We start from the raw sequence: 14,913 nt of genomic DNA on the forward strand, positions 1-14,913 counted from the left end.
TACCTGCTACTGCATAAACAGAAAATGTTTCCTTTCTAGCGCAATCATTTTAAGGAAAGATTTTTAAAAAATGAACGCTACAAATACTTAGTTTCCATTATATTTGTGTCTATATTTTTGGCTTCAAATCTTTTTTAGAAGGTCAAAGAAAGAGGGAAAATTGAAAATGAGAGACAACTATCACCACCAGGGAAGTTAAGGGTAATAAGGTCTACCAAAACATCCTGAAGGTTAGTTTTCAAAACGCAGGAAATGAAAAGCTTCAGCAAAACCCACCTGAGATACAAGGCAGAGATCCTATATGAGAATTATAACACCTGCATTTCCTAACATTTCAGGTGGTATAGATATTATCTGGATTATTACAAATCAGAGATAAAAGGCTGGTAAAAACAAATGTTAACTGGCAAATGTTAAAGGGGTTGTTTCTTCCCTGTGTCTGTTCTTCCACCTTTAGGACTTGTGCAAATGCAGAGAACTACTGTGACTCAGTCCTCCAGAAGAGTGAAGATTCAGTCTTAGCTTAGGAAGAAACACTGGCTAGAAGGAGTGAGGAACACTGTCAGGCTAGAGACTAGAAACAGGTCTTGGCATTTCTGTTTTTTCAAAAATATACGAACAATTATGTTATTAAGTAAATAACTGGATTAAGAATAAAGCCCTGTTAAAGTGTACATTCTATTTTATAAATGAAAACAAGCTAGAATGGGGTTATCCTTTGACTGGTCATATTTACCAAGTACACAGCACATATGGGGCAATATGATTATCAGCCAACAGCGAATGCCATAGGGCCCAGTCTTCTCCTGAACATCTCTGGTGAAGCCATGGAATGAGCAACATTCCTCGGACATGCACACAGAGGATACAGGGGGTGGCAGGAGGCCCTTCCTCACAAGAAGTGAGGCTGCCTATGTACATTGCAAGAAATAGAGCACTTGCCTTTATAGTAAACAAGTGATGATAAAAATGTAATTTTCTTTGGGGCAGTTGGAGGAAAAGGTGTACTTTAAGGTGAAAAGTGGAGAAGAAAGAGAAATCTTTCACAAGGAATGTCTTTATAAGAAGTTCATTTTACTACTAAAAGGAAGTGACCCCAGATTTCTTCTGAGATTTCTACTATGCTCTTCTTCATTTCTGTCAAAGCCAAAAATAACAAACCAGGAGTCCTAAGTTCCTCTTGTCCTCAGGTGAGGAGCTGTTGAGTGCAACCTGGTAAACAGGGTTACTGGGAAGAGGACCAGTTTGGCTATCAGCAGTCCTGGGCTATAGGCCCAGCTCTGCCTTGTGTGTCCATTTAACTCTGGGCAAGTCTCTTGGACTTCATGTAATGTTGGACAAGGTGACCTCAAGGGTTCCTCTTAGAACTAAAATTCTATACTGATGATCTGCTTTTCTTACCACATAAAATACAGACCAGGAAGAGAGGAAACACGTTTCAAAGTAAAACAATAAAAAACCAAACCAAAACAACAACAACAAAAACCCTCAAAAAACAGATCAGGAAGTTCATTAAAATACTGTGGAGTAAAACCCAGCCAGAAAAGAAAAACTGCTCAAAAATGAATTATTTCTGAATTTCTGCAAAATACTTAAAGGGAGTTTGAACATTTAATATATTTCTCCTTTGAAAGAACACAAGGGCTACGTCTGGTCCCTCCACAACTCCCCCCTTACCTGTCAAAATACCACTAATAAGGAATCTGAATAATTAGTTTTACCTGCCAAGAGTTCAGAATTACTTGCATTAGCGCACACCACCAAGAAAAGGTATCAAACATAACAGGAAGTGGAGAGCAAAATGGAGGGGCTGACAATTCACGTCACAAGGTGATGTGAGGCTCTACAGCTATATGCACACACACATGTGGATAATTCAAGGACACCAAAGACAAGATTCAGGAACATCTGCAAAGCACTTTCAGGCAAAGAACATACCAGGCAGCACTCAGAGAAGGATTTTTTAGGAAGTCGTGCAGGAGGAGGTAGACCCTGATCCCACTCCCAGAATGCCATGGAGTTCTGACAGACCAAAAGTTCCCCGGAAGGCTAAGAGGATGGAGAAGTGCCAATGACAGAAAAGCCAAAAAAAAAAAAAAAAAAAAAAAAAGAAGGACAGGGAGAAAAAGACCAGCAAAATGTGCATGCATATGATATAAAGTCACAGCAAAAGGGAGGGGAAAGAAGAAAATATGATAGCACAAAGAAAAGCACTAGACAGATTATGCTTCAATTTTAAAGAAAATGTTTAAAATCATAAATGTATGAACATTTCAACAAAAAAGCAATAGATATTTGGAATGATGTTTTCTGCTTTATTTTACACATCTGAGTTTAGAAAATAGTTAACAGATCTTCCGATTGCATTTTTCTTTGATTACAATAACCAAAACTTACTTATAATTATTCAAATGTATAACTATGCTTGTATTTTTAAGTAGTACAAATAAAGCATAAAAATCTTAATTCAAAAATAATTTCTAAACACTTTAAAAAATGGTGTCCACAATTCAAGGATAAAGCACAAGGAAATGCATCTTTATTCTAGGTTTAAATTATGCTTGAAACTTAAAATATGTTTCTTGTATACTTTTTCCCCCCACAGGAGACATACTGACCAAAAATGTATCTTAAACTTAGCCTTTACTTGATGTGGTACACAGGGAGACTTGTTTTAGGGCCGTATTTTAGGTGTATTAAAATTACAAAAAGGTGTTCTTTTAAAGTCAGTACAAAAGGATTACTATTTTAAAATAAAACAAAACCATTCTGTAAAGAAATCGGAAGAACTTGCACCATGACAACTGCTGAGCTGAGTAAGGCTAGTTCATGGCTCTTGTATGGAGGCGTCCTGGGAAGGCGGCCCACATACCTCCCTCAGGTCGTTGTCCAATCCAATGTGCTCGGAATGTTGGCGAAGGCGGTCTTTCCTGCGCTGCGCCGTGGCGCTCCGACTCACCCAGCGACTGGAAAAATAGCCATACCCAAGAAGGTGCAGGTTAAAACAAACAACAAGAAAGCGATCACTTATCTCTAAAATAGAAAAAATGTACTGTTTAAAAGACTAACAATACTTATTTTTCAACCAATTCTTTAAATATGTAATGTCTTTATTGTAATGTAATTAAATACCACACAATACACCCATTTAAAGCATACAATTCCAGGGGTTTTTATTATATTCAGAGACATGTAACCATCACTACAATCAGTACTTTTTAAAAACTGAGGTTAAAAAAATACATACTATCACCTCATAATGATCCTCTCCTTTCCACTTTACTGTCCAACAGAGCCCCAAACCCTGGATGAATACTATCGTGTAACTTCTCATATCTATAGTAGATTAGTGGTTGATTTGTCATGCCCTTTATCACCTCTCTCCCATTCCCCTCAAAAACTGTTCCAAACCTTTCGCTTTATCCTCAAGGGCCTCCCCTCAATTGCCTGCCTTTGGCTTAAACGATGTATACACAGACATTTCATCTTTCTTCTAATCCCAAAGTATAAAATATACTGGCCATAGCTCAAAACTATTACTGCCACCTGTAAGAAACTCCTTGACTAATTCTCTCTTGCTTTCTTCAACCTGCCGCATTAACTATCTCTTTCTTTTATTTTTTTAAGTTTATTCATTTTGAGAGGGAGAGTGTACAAATGGGGGAGGGGAGAGAAAGAGGGAGAGAGAGAGAGAATCCTAAGCAGGCTCTGCATGGTCAGGTCAGTGTGGGGCCCGATGTAGGGCTTGAACTCACGAACCATGAGATCATAACCTGAGCTGAAGTTGGACGCTTAAGCAACTGAGCCACCCAGGTGACCCTAGTCATCTTTTTCTGAATCTCCAATTTTTCTTTCTCAACTGAATAATTTCCCTTCAGCTTACAAGCATGCTGGTCTCTCTCTTGACCCTCTACAGTTATGTGTAAGTTTCTTGCTTCACTCTTTCCTGTAAAAATTCTTAAAAGATTACATATAAGGCTTCTACTTAGTTACCTATGGATGTTCGGTTTATCTCAAATAAGCTTCCCCCGACAATGCTCTTGAAGCCATTTATATCCTTAACTGTCATATCCAATGGCTATCATTCAATTCTTAGCTCACCCAATCTCTCTGCTACACTTAGTACCATCTTATAACTCCAGTTATTTTCAACTAAGTCAGTGTTTCCAATGGGGTCAGTTCTGTCACCTTTGAGCCTTTGTCCCTGAAGTTTCCTCCCAATTTCTATTCTTTCAGATAGCTTCAATGTTACACAGAAAATGTTCTTTAATTCTTTCAATTCTAAACTGTTTGCCCTTCTTATACTCCCCAATTTTATTACCTATCACATTGTGTTACAATCACTTATCTCTATTCCTATAAAATCCTCTCTACTATAAACTCTCGAAGAGCTGGTATGTCTGTCACTGTTTTTTTGGCAGTCTGTACATCACCTGGACTTTCTATAAATACACTCTAAATACATAATCAGAAATCCAGTCTAACATTTAGGCTTACAGACATTCCTCACAACATGTATGTAATAACAAATTGTTTCCTTAATCCAAGACTCATAGTTTGGCCTTTAAATGTTCCTAAAATTAATGTGTCTTCTATTCCATATACATGTTTAATGTATAAATTTTCCAAAAAGCTTTTGAGTTAATAACAGATCTTACAACCAAGAGTTAATCAGGATCAAGTAAATGTGCTCAAAACAACCTAACTGTTCAACAGTAGGGGGTGCTATATAATGAAATATGTAATCATTAAAAAAGTTGCTAGGAATATTAAGATAGGAGAATGTTCATGGTACAATAATGAATGGGAAAAACAAGATAAAACATTGTATAAATAATCTCCTAATTTTGTGAAAAAGTAAACATGGACACGCACACCATGATCTATGCAATGAAAGAGCATGACAAGAAATGTTGACATCTCATGGTGATGGCATTATGGGTGTTTTAAAATTTACCCTATCACTTTCAAGTATTCTAAATTTTCTAGTGAGCGTATATTATTTTAAATCAAACCATTTTTAAAAATTTCTCAAATCTTGAGTTATCCCCATGACTATGTATTCATCACACTTTTCTAAGAATATCTACTCTTGGGGCGCCTGGGGGGCGCAGTCGGTTAAGCGTCCGACTTCAGCCAGGTCACGATCTCGCGGTCCGTGAGTTCGAGCCCCGCGTCAGGCTCTGGGCTGATGGCTCGGAGCCTGGAGCCTGTTTCCGATTCTGTGTCTCCCTCTCTCTCTGCCCCTCCCCCGTTCATGCTCTGTCTCTCTCTGTCCCAAAAATAAATAAAAAACGTTGAAAAAAAAAAAATTAAAAAAAAAAAGAATATCTACTCTTGTGTATATTCTTGATAGCACAGAGCTATGTAAATTTTAAAAAATGAATTCATACTTTTGCCACTCAGGAAAAGTCATATTGTATTACTGACAGTTCATCATTTTTATTTTTTTATTTAATAAAGTATGCAATTTACAAAAAGCTTAAAATAAGAATGCAGCTTCTTTTGTTGCTTTTAAAATAATTTATGCATGCCTTTGGTTTCAAGCTTCTGAATCATCTCATTTCAGTCTGCTATTTAGAGGAACACTGAATAATTATGATAAAAATGACATCAAGAAAGGTAGTCCCTCTTAAAATAGTTTAAAAAAATAGGCTTTAAAATAAAAATAAATAAATAAAAAAATTAAAAAATAGGTTTATATTGGGACAAAAAATACCAAGTCCTAGTGATAAATCGTTGAAGTAGAGACCTTGGAAATGTCCCAATAACGAAGTATTAAAGTAAGACTGTAAAAAGGATACAAAGAAAACTGGGGTGACTGAGAAGGAAGATCCAGAAAAAAAGAATATTAAGGCACTGACAAAGAAAGATTCTTCACTTGATCAAACCTTAGTTAGGCTTCTGAACCTTCTCCTAGGTCACTCTGTGCACTTCCTTATAAAATCCAGTTTTGACAAGAACGTTGCTAAGTCAGTTTAGCAGGAGAGCCCCCATCCTCAGTATTTGATCATTCTCAATGTCTGATCAGTTTCTACATCATCCATAACCCCCCAGGTGATGTCTGATCACCCAGGCCTGCCTTCAGCAAGAATCCTGTCAGGTTGGTTTAGTCAAAATCCACCCCTCACCTTACTTTTGATGTTTCCTCTTAGTAAGTTTTTTTCCACTCTGCTACTTGACTATAAATTCCTACTTATCACATATTGTATTTGGAATAAAGTTCAATCTCCCTCTCTCCCACTGCAAGCCCTCAGTGCAACAGTCCCTACATGGCCCCCCTTGAATAAAGTGTGTCTCAAATCTTCAACAGGAACCATGAATATTGTTTTTCTTTCACAACTCTGAAGCAGAATATAAACACCAGATGATAAATTTATATAATAAACAAAGGGGAAGTATAAGTAACAAAATGTATAAAGGGCTGGGGGCTTTGGAAATAGCCCTGTAGCAAAAAAGGTCAGTAAAACATAGTAAAATTTGTTCAGGAATTTAAAAAATTAGGGTTAATGGACAGAGTGGGTCAAATAAATAGTAAAAATAGACTATAAAAACAAGCCAATGAATTTATATAATAAATAAAGAAAAGGAGAATACAAATGGCAGAACAGTTTCCTTGGCAGGCAAAAGTGGAAAAGGCTTTAGGTAAAGAAAAGGGTAAATATTAATTTACATGATGTAAGTAGCATCTCACTATACACTCCTGTGGGACAAAAATTTTTAATTTTGTTTCTATTTTATTTTCAAAACAAGGAAATGATCATCTGCTTGAGAAAATTATGATGAACTATACCCATTCCTGGTCTTGTCAAGGAATTATTTTGTTCTTTTCATTATTAAGTCTCATTTACTAAGCATATTGTTGCCAAAGATGATCACATTTGCTGAAATACTAATGATTGCTTATTTGCTTTTGTTTCATAAGCAGCCTATGAAATTCTAATAGTTGGTCAGCCATTTGCAGAGGCATGGTTATAAATCTCTTTATCCTGCCATGAGTTCTTAGACCTTTTCTCTTTCAGACTACAATATACCTGAAAATGTAATGCTTAGGGCTCAACCTTGGGATTATATACAAGATTAAAAGCAAGAAAATACTGCAGTAAGATTTTAAAGTTGAAATCTTCCCTATTTAACACTCCCTACACTTCCCTTTTCTGCTTTATTTTTCTTCACAAATCTTATCACTACCTGATAGGTTATTTATTTTACATATTAAGTTCCTTTGTCTCCTCCTCCTTGAAAGCAAGGACTTCTGTTGTTTTGTTCACTGCTAAATTCCCAGTGAACAGGACACTGTCTCACATACAGTAGGGGTTCCATAAATATTTGATAAATAAATGAATGAACAACCTAATGCTATTAAAAGGAAATACTATTTAAATGAAATGAAAACGATTTAAATTAATAGTCCACTAATATAAAAGTAATTCATACAATTAGGATATTTTACAAGCGTAGGAAAAAATAAGTAAGCTGATGACTAGTCTGTTCTGATGGAAAATTCTCATTCATTTCTGAAAAATAGAATATTATATCTAGTACAATCATCTGGAAGGTTTGAACCCCCATACTGGTCAATATGTCTTAGCACACTTTTAAGTTCAGTGTTTAAAAAAGCAGGAATAGGGGCACCTGGGTGACTTTGTCGGTTAAGCATCTGACTCCTGACTTTGGCTCAGATCATGATCTTAACAGTTTGTGAGTTCAAGCCTCGCACTGGGCTCTGTGCAGGGCCTGCTTGGGATTCTCTCTTCACCCCCCTCTCTCTGCCCCCATGCCCTCAAAATATATAAATAAACTTAAAAAAAGGGTTAAAAGAGCAGAAACACTTCTTTAATGGAGGGCAAACCCCTGCAAATTACCTAAGTAAGGTAACATTTTCAGTCATTAGCTATTTATTTCTGTCTTGTAAGCAGCACATTAAATTATCTCCACAATCTTCCTTTCCAAGATCTTAGTATAAAGACTTGCATTTTCTATAGGAGGGTAAGATTTCATTGTGAATACATAACTTTTCCACCTTCCTCATGAATCATCTTCCACTACTGACTTCATTGAAGTTTAGACAATCTATTTAAATAAAAGAGTTTAATCAAAGTTTTTAAAATTCTTATTTTTTTAAGATTTTATTTTTAAGTAATCTCTATACCTAAAGTGGGGCATGAACTCACAATCCCAAGATCAAAAGTTGCATACTCCACCGACATAATTCTTTTACTTCACTGTACAGCACTCCTTTTCCAAATATGTAAAAGGATACTGGACTGAAGACTTTCCAGACCTCCAGGCTTTATGAATGAGAATTCCGAACTCGGTCCCTGGAGTAAGGAGAACTGAGTTCTAATCCTAACTTTGCCAGTAACCCAATCTCAGACTTCTACCAACACATTATAATGCCACTGTCTTCAGGGTTAGGCCATTTGATCTCAACCACTGCTTCATGTAGTTCTTCCCTAGGAAAGATGGCACTTAACATGTACCTTGCTCCTCAGAGTATTATCTTATCTTCTTTGGGGCCACCCCTCCTAATAGAGTCCATTTTAAGGTAGAAGTGAGGTATCTGAGGGCTCTTTCATTGTGGAAGATCTTGTTACACTGGGTACACAAAATGTAAGTGGCAGTGAGCCACCTGAATTTTCAGAAGAGGCAAGCAGAGAATTCAGTGAAGGGAATAAAAAAGAAGTAGAATTATGCCTTTTGACTAAATGGCCCAAACTAAATAAGTAAATAATATGAAGGTTCTTGAAAGATGGCTTAAAAGTAAGATGTTTCTTTCAGACGATTTGCAAAACTATGTATGTTACAAAATTTTTGGTACTTACCTTTTTTCCTCATAGTGCACCTTTATGTTCAATATTTTAGGTCACTCAAAATTTCTTGGGGGCTACCAAAGCACAGTTTCCAACTCCAAAAGTAAGACAAGGCATGTGTCACCCTTGTTTTGGAGTAGCTGAGCCAGACACTATGTGTATGTGGTGTAACAGTTAAGGGCCTGGGCCCTGAATTAGCAGACCTAGGTCTGAATTCTAGTTTTACCACTTCTTAGGTGTGTGATCTTGGAGTAAGTTGTTGACTCTCTCTGAAACTCACTCATTAAATAGGTAAAACAATGTAGGTTTATATATAGGGATATGCTTGTAAAAATGAGTTAATGTACTCAATGCTGTCAGCAGAGAAGCCAGTGTAGAATCAGCTTAATATTAGTTATCAGCAGATCAACTCCATAACCAACCCTGTGTTGGCACGGAGAAGGCTCCACTGGCAGGAAAGGTATATTTGAAAGCAGAAAAAATATGGTGATGAAAATTTCTAAGTTTTCTGACTAAGAGCTGTAAAGGGGTATATATTTATGAATGATGAATACTAGACTCTGAAAGGAAAAGAAACAACAATGCAAACAGTACTGCAACTGTGTAATCCATGCACAGCATTTTTTCCCTTTAATATGTCTGCTCTCACTATACAGCTCTCTCACATTTGGAACTAAATGAATTAATAATTCTGACACATTTTAGAAACATATTTAAAGGAACACCTTCAGGGGGACCTGAGTGGCTTAGTCTGTTAAGTTTCCAACTTCGGCTAGGTCATGATCTTTCAGTTCATGGGTTTGAGCGCCATGTCAGGCTCTGTGCTGACAGCTCAGAGCCTGGACCCTGCTTCAGATTCTGTTTCTCCCTCTGTCTCTGCCACCCCCCCCTACCCCCACTCTCTCTCTCAAAAATAAATAAACATTAAAAAAGTTAAAAATAAAAAAAATAAAGGAACACCTTCAGCTAGGAAATTAGTAAGGATTTCATCCTTACTTAAATTAGAAAGGATTTCCTTTCAGGTTATTAAAAATAGAGTATCAGCAGTACAAACACAAGGATACACAAATATTACCGCATATACATGCACCTCAACAAATTCCAAATACCACAGTACCTAGCTTAGAATAGTGTTTATTAAATTAAACCAAGTGTTACCATCACATATTATAAAGATAATTTACTATATTTTCCTTTTTCCTGACCAACAGAGACAGAGACAGAGACTGGAGTTAATACTGTTACAAGTTAAGGAATGCCTGAAGCCAGTGTTGGCCTCAGCACTGGAAGAAGCAAAGGCGGCTCCTTTCTTAGAGGTCTTGGGAGGGAGAAGGACCTTGCCAATACCTTGATTTTGGACTTCTAGCTTCCAGAACTATGAAAGAATAAATTTCTGTTGTTTTAAAAGCCACCAAGTTTGTAGTATTTTGTTATAGCAGTCCTAGGAAACTAATACAGATAGTGAAAGTATCATTTTTCTAATTCCATTAGATGGCATTACATTTGGTCATTTAAAGGGAAACTACTCCCATGGGGCACCCGGTTAGCTCAGTTGGTTAAACGTCTGACTTTGACTCAGGTTATGATCTCACGGCTTGTGGGTTCGAGCCCCGTGTTGGACTCTGTGCTGACAGTTCAGAGCCTGGAGCTTGCTTCCGATTCTGTCTCCCTCTCTGTCTGTCCCTCCCCCACTCACGCCCTGTCTCTCTTTCTCTCTCTCTCAAAAGTAAACAAACATTAAAAAAAATTAAAAAAAAATAAATAAATAAAGGGAAACTATTCCCAAGCACATACTACTTAAAAAATGAAAAATATGTCTAGTCTTTAGATTTTTTACATGATAGAATTAAAAGTCAAATACTCATAGAATGTCAATCCATATATTTTTAAAAATATGTATGTTTGTATGTATGTATGTATTTTGATAGTAAGAGAGTTGTGTGTGTGCAAGCAGGGGAGAGGGGCAGGGAATCCCAAGGAGGCTCCATACTGCCAGCACAGAGCCTGACACAGGGCTTGAACCCACAAAGCATGAGATCACGACCTGAACCAAAATCAAGAGGTGGATGCTTAACCGAATGGGCCACCCAGGTGCCCCAATCCATATTTCAAATGGGTTGTTTTGGTCTTTGGAAACGTAATCAGATCAATAAGATAGTTAATGGTTACAATACCCCATTAAAGTTGCACAGCATTGTACCTACCCTTCATTATCCCTTCAACCGACTATTCAAGTGAAGAACGTGCTTACTTGTTATTAGTTGGTCCTGTTGCCAAGACATCAGACTGTAGCTTTGGAAAGAACCCTTGCTCATATTTGCCTTGACCAATTTTCATATCAAGCAGATGTGGGTGGATTGCAGTGTGATCCATTTTCATTAGTCGCTGCTCAATTGATTGGGCTATAAATTAAATTTATAACAAATTAGAGACATTTCATTGGCTAAACCTTAAAACAATGCTTCCTCCACTCATGCACCAACAAGGAACTCCATCTTTCTGACACTCTAAAACAGATTTTTATAAAAGTTCTTTAGAAATCAGTGTAAATATAAAAAGGTTAATTTTAAGTAAACACTAGATGACTAATTTTCATGGTATTTTCTGCCTTTGTCAATTGCAGAGCAGCAGGGTTGAAAAATCTATAATTTAGTACTAAAACAAGTCTCCCCTAAGTGGAATACTCAATATTTTAATACTTCAATATTAAATATTTCAATATTTAAGAAAATATTTTCTTAATGAAAATATGTTCTAAGTACAAATTTAAGAAAATGATGGCAAATAAAATATTGTCCTTCAAATGAAAGACAAGGAAGGAAAAGCAAGCACAGTAGCCTTTTTTACTTTTATTTCTTTGTACACAGATCCATTAAATACTCATAGTTCTCCATTTGTAAAAACAAGAAACTATGTAAAGTTTATGACTTCACTTTTAGCAACACTCACATTCTCATTAGTAGGAGTCATTTAGGAGTGTTTATTAGATCAGGAGGGGTAATGCAGAGAATAAAATAAGCAGGCATTTAGAAAATGTCCAGAGGATAAGAAACTGGCCTTTTGAAGAATAAAATAGGCCAAAGTTAAAAGATAGGAATTACTCAACATTTCTATTTAAAATTGCTTAAAGCTAGGAGATTATCTCAAAGACCCAAGAAATAGCAAATGATCTCTCTGGTAAAAAAAAAAATCTGATCTTAAATGTTTTTATGAACTGAATTTTCAAGAGAAAGTATATTTGTGAAGCGAGACTAGGTCTTTAATCCTTTAGATTACCAAAAGGGGAGAACAAGCAGTAATTGTGGTTGTGTGACAAACAGATCATACCGTGGGAACTGCTAATCTTGGGATTTAAGAGAAGTAAAAAGGTATTTTTATAAGTATTTCATGGAACCAATTTATTTTGCCCGGTTCAATACCAGCAGATTGAGTACTGCTGGTTATTCCCCATACATAGTCTTAAAAACTTTCCTTTTGAGTAGAAAGTTTTTTGAAAAAAACTTTCCTTTTGAGTGGAAAGTGGATCTGTCCATGGCATATTCCACACTTCTCAAAAGAACATGCTTAATACCATCTTGTGTGTGGTTAATGTTTCACCTAAGTCAGTTGCTTGTGTCTGATGACAGCAGTGAGGGATACTTTGCAGAAGTCACTATTATCCTCTAGGACTAAAACTTCACAATATTAGATATCTATCTCAAACTTCCCTATTTTTCCTTTAGAATTCAGAATAATTTATCCAAAACTTCTTGAATTTCATTTTATTTTTAATGTGTAACTTCTAACTTCTCTTAAAACACAGTCCTGGGGCGCCTGGGTGGCGCAGTCGGTTAAGCGTCCGACTTCAGCCAGGTCACGATCTCGCGGTCTGTGAGTTCGAGCCCCGCGTCGGGCTCTGGGCTGATGGCTCGGAGCCTGGAGCCTGTTTCTCATTCTGTGTCTCCCTCTCTCTCTGCCCCTCCCCCGTTCATGCTCTGTCTCTCTCTGTCCCAAAAATAAATAAAAAACATTGAAAAAAAAAAAATTTTAAAAACACAGTCCATATGTTTTATGTTAGGCAAAAGAATGCAATGTTTTAATATGAAATGATATTTAAGTTTTCAGTGATGCCCCCTGGCTCTTCACAACCCTATCTATACTCTCAGTGCTCCTAATATTTATAAAACACTTAATTAACAGATGGTTTAGGCAAAATAAAGCTTAGATTCATGGCATGGAATTCTCTGAAGTCCCTGCCAATTTTATGTTCCATGAAATACTACAAAATTCCATCTCTGCCAATGAATGCTTCTGTTCTCATGAAAGGGGAAAAAAAAGGTAGCTTCAGTTTTTCCGCTGGATTTAAAATGACAGAGAAATCCATCTGATACTGAGTTATTCTCCTTTAGTCAGGAAGCTTTTTGAAAACAAAAATCATGATTCATAATGAGTTACTCTAGGGTTTATATTTAAGATTGCCTTGGGAGTGTAACGCAATGTTACTTTTCAGTAATTATACCACCAGTGAATACTGAACATTTAGAAATTATTAAATGCCTGCTTTGAGAGGTCACGGGCCTGTTAGATTTTCAAGGTTTTGTGCCAATACTCATTTTCTGTGATTGGTAAGAAAAAAGAAAAACTCTGTATTACTATCAACTTGTCTTTCTGCACAGAAATCATGCGGTTCTGGTGCCACAATATCAACAGCAGATAGCCTCTGCCTAAAGACTTCACCTGCAAATCAAAATTCTTTTTAGTTAGAGGCAAAACAAAAAATAAAATCAAAACAACAAAGGACAAAAAAATACCCAATAAAAGTCAATAATAAACAACAAATGCCAACCTCTATACTTTTGTTTGGGGTGGGATGAGGATAACTTTACATGATGAAAGAAATAACTGCACCATTTATGGGGGATATAGACACAGTCACAGCCAGCTGCCTTCTTTCACTTAAAAAAAAAGTCTTTTGATAAATTAGGTTCCTGGGAGTCTAGTGCTTTAGTCTAATCACATTTTCATATGTTAAACCTATAATGGTGTATTTTCAAGAGTATTATATAATATAATTTCTGTGATGATAGTGGGAATGTCAACCTCTTTGAGGGGCTGACAGAAAATCTATTTTAATTGAAAAGATTTTCTGGAAGCACACAAATAAAGGAATCAGTGCTTAGCTCCATTAAAAAAATTCTGTCATGAAGGTTGGAATGAAATTTTCTCAACAAGGCATTATATTATTCACATGGCTATTAAAGCACTGAAAGTCACACTATTCTCTGAATAGGCACAGACAGTTTCATTCATTCCACTCCCTCAATTTCCAGAAATATGGAGGTAACTGCCATTTCCTGAAGGGGCTCCAAGGATCTACCCTCCTAAGTGGGAATAAAACAGAATGATGTTTCAGCATAATCATGAATTCTCAAAGAGACCTCTTAAGACTAAAGACATCATTCACATACTTCTTTCCTTAAATATGCTACAACTATAGCATCACCACTCCTGTGACTTTGATCTATTTAAATAAAGTGAGAAAGGCAAACATGGAGGCAGAACAAAGAAACTCTTTTCCTGCTTCTTTTTGCTTCAGCAAAAAACTTGCTCTCAAATAGCAACTATGCTTGAAGGGGAAAAAAAATTAAAGAAAGGGGCATTCAGGTGATAGGAGGCAGTTTATTTGGCAAAGGAAGTGTTAGGAACAAGGTAGAAATGTATAAAATTGTGTAGACTGGTACACTTCATGTTTCTTTACTAAATAAACATCTAATGTGGTAGTAAGGCTTCAGGTGCTAGAATCAGTCAACCCTGAGTTCAAATCATGCTCTATCAATCACTAGCCAAGCAACCATAAGCAAGTTATTTAACCTCTCAGCTTTCCCAACTATAAAATGAGGACAGTCATAAAACAGAAATAAACGTTTCTGAAATAAACTCCCTCATTGTTAAGGTCAAATCCAAAAATGCATGTGATATGATGTCTGGAACATAGTAAGTACTCAGAAAATACTATTAATATGTTTATTTATTTAATGGACTATATTACTGATGGCCAAGACTGATGGTTCTCTCAGGGAAAAAACTGGTGTCAGGGTTGGGGAACCTCTAATTTTTTTTT

General features: G+C 36.4%; 1 protein-coding gene across 6 annotated transcripts in view; it reads right to left on the minus strand.

Annotated features, from left to right (window-relative positions):
• The window catches only part of DENND5B (DENN domain containing 5B), a 187,813-nt gene that overhangs the window by 52,019 nt on the left and 120,881 nt on the right, over positions 1–14,913 (minus strand). For 2 of the 6 annotated variants that reach the window (XM_060657998.2, XM_060657997.2), the window contains 4 exons: positions 13,446–13,529; positions 11,065–11,215; positions 2,873–2,966; positions 1,939–2,049 (listed from right to left, as the gene is read on the minus strand). In XM_060657998.2, coding sequence (XP_060513981.2) covers positions 1,939–2,049; positions 2,873–2,966; positions 11,065–11,215; positions 13,446–13,529 — 440 coding nt within the window. The remainder of the gene's footprint in view (positions 1–1,938; positions 2,050–2,872; positions 2,967–11,064; positions 11,216–13,445; positions 13,530–14,913) is intronic. The other 4 variants (XM_060658003.2, XM_060658002.2, XM_060657999.2 and 1 more) reach the window with 3 other exon arrangements.

This window comes from Panthera onca, chromosome B4 (assembly GCF_046562875.1).
Source record: "Panthera onca isolate mPanOnc1 chromosome B4, mPanOnc1 haplotype 2, whole genome shotgun sequence".
Lineage (NCBI taxonomy): Eukaryota > Metazoa > Chordata > Mammalia > Carnivora > Felidae > Panthera > Panthera onca.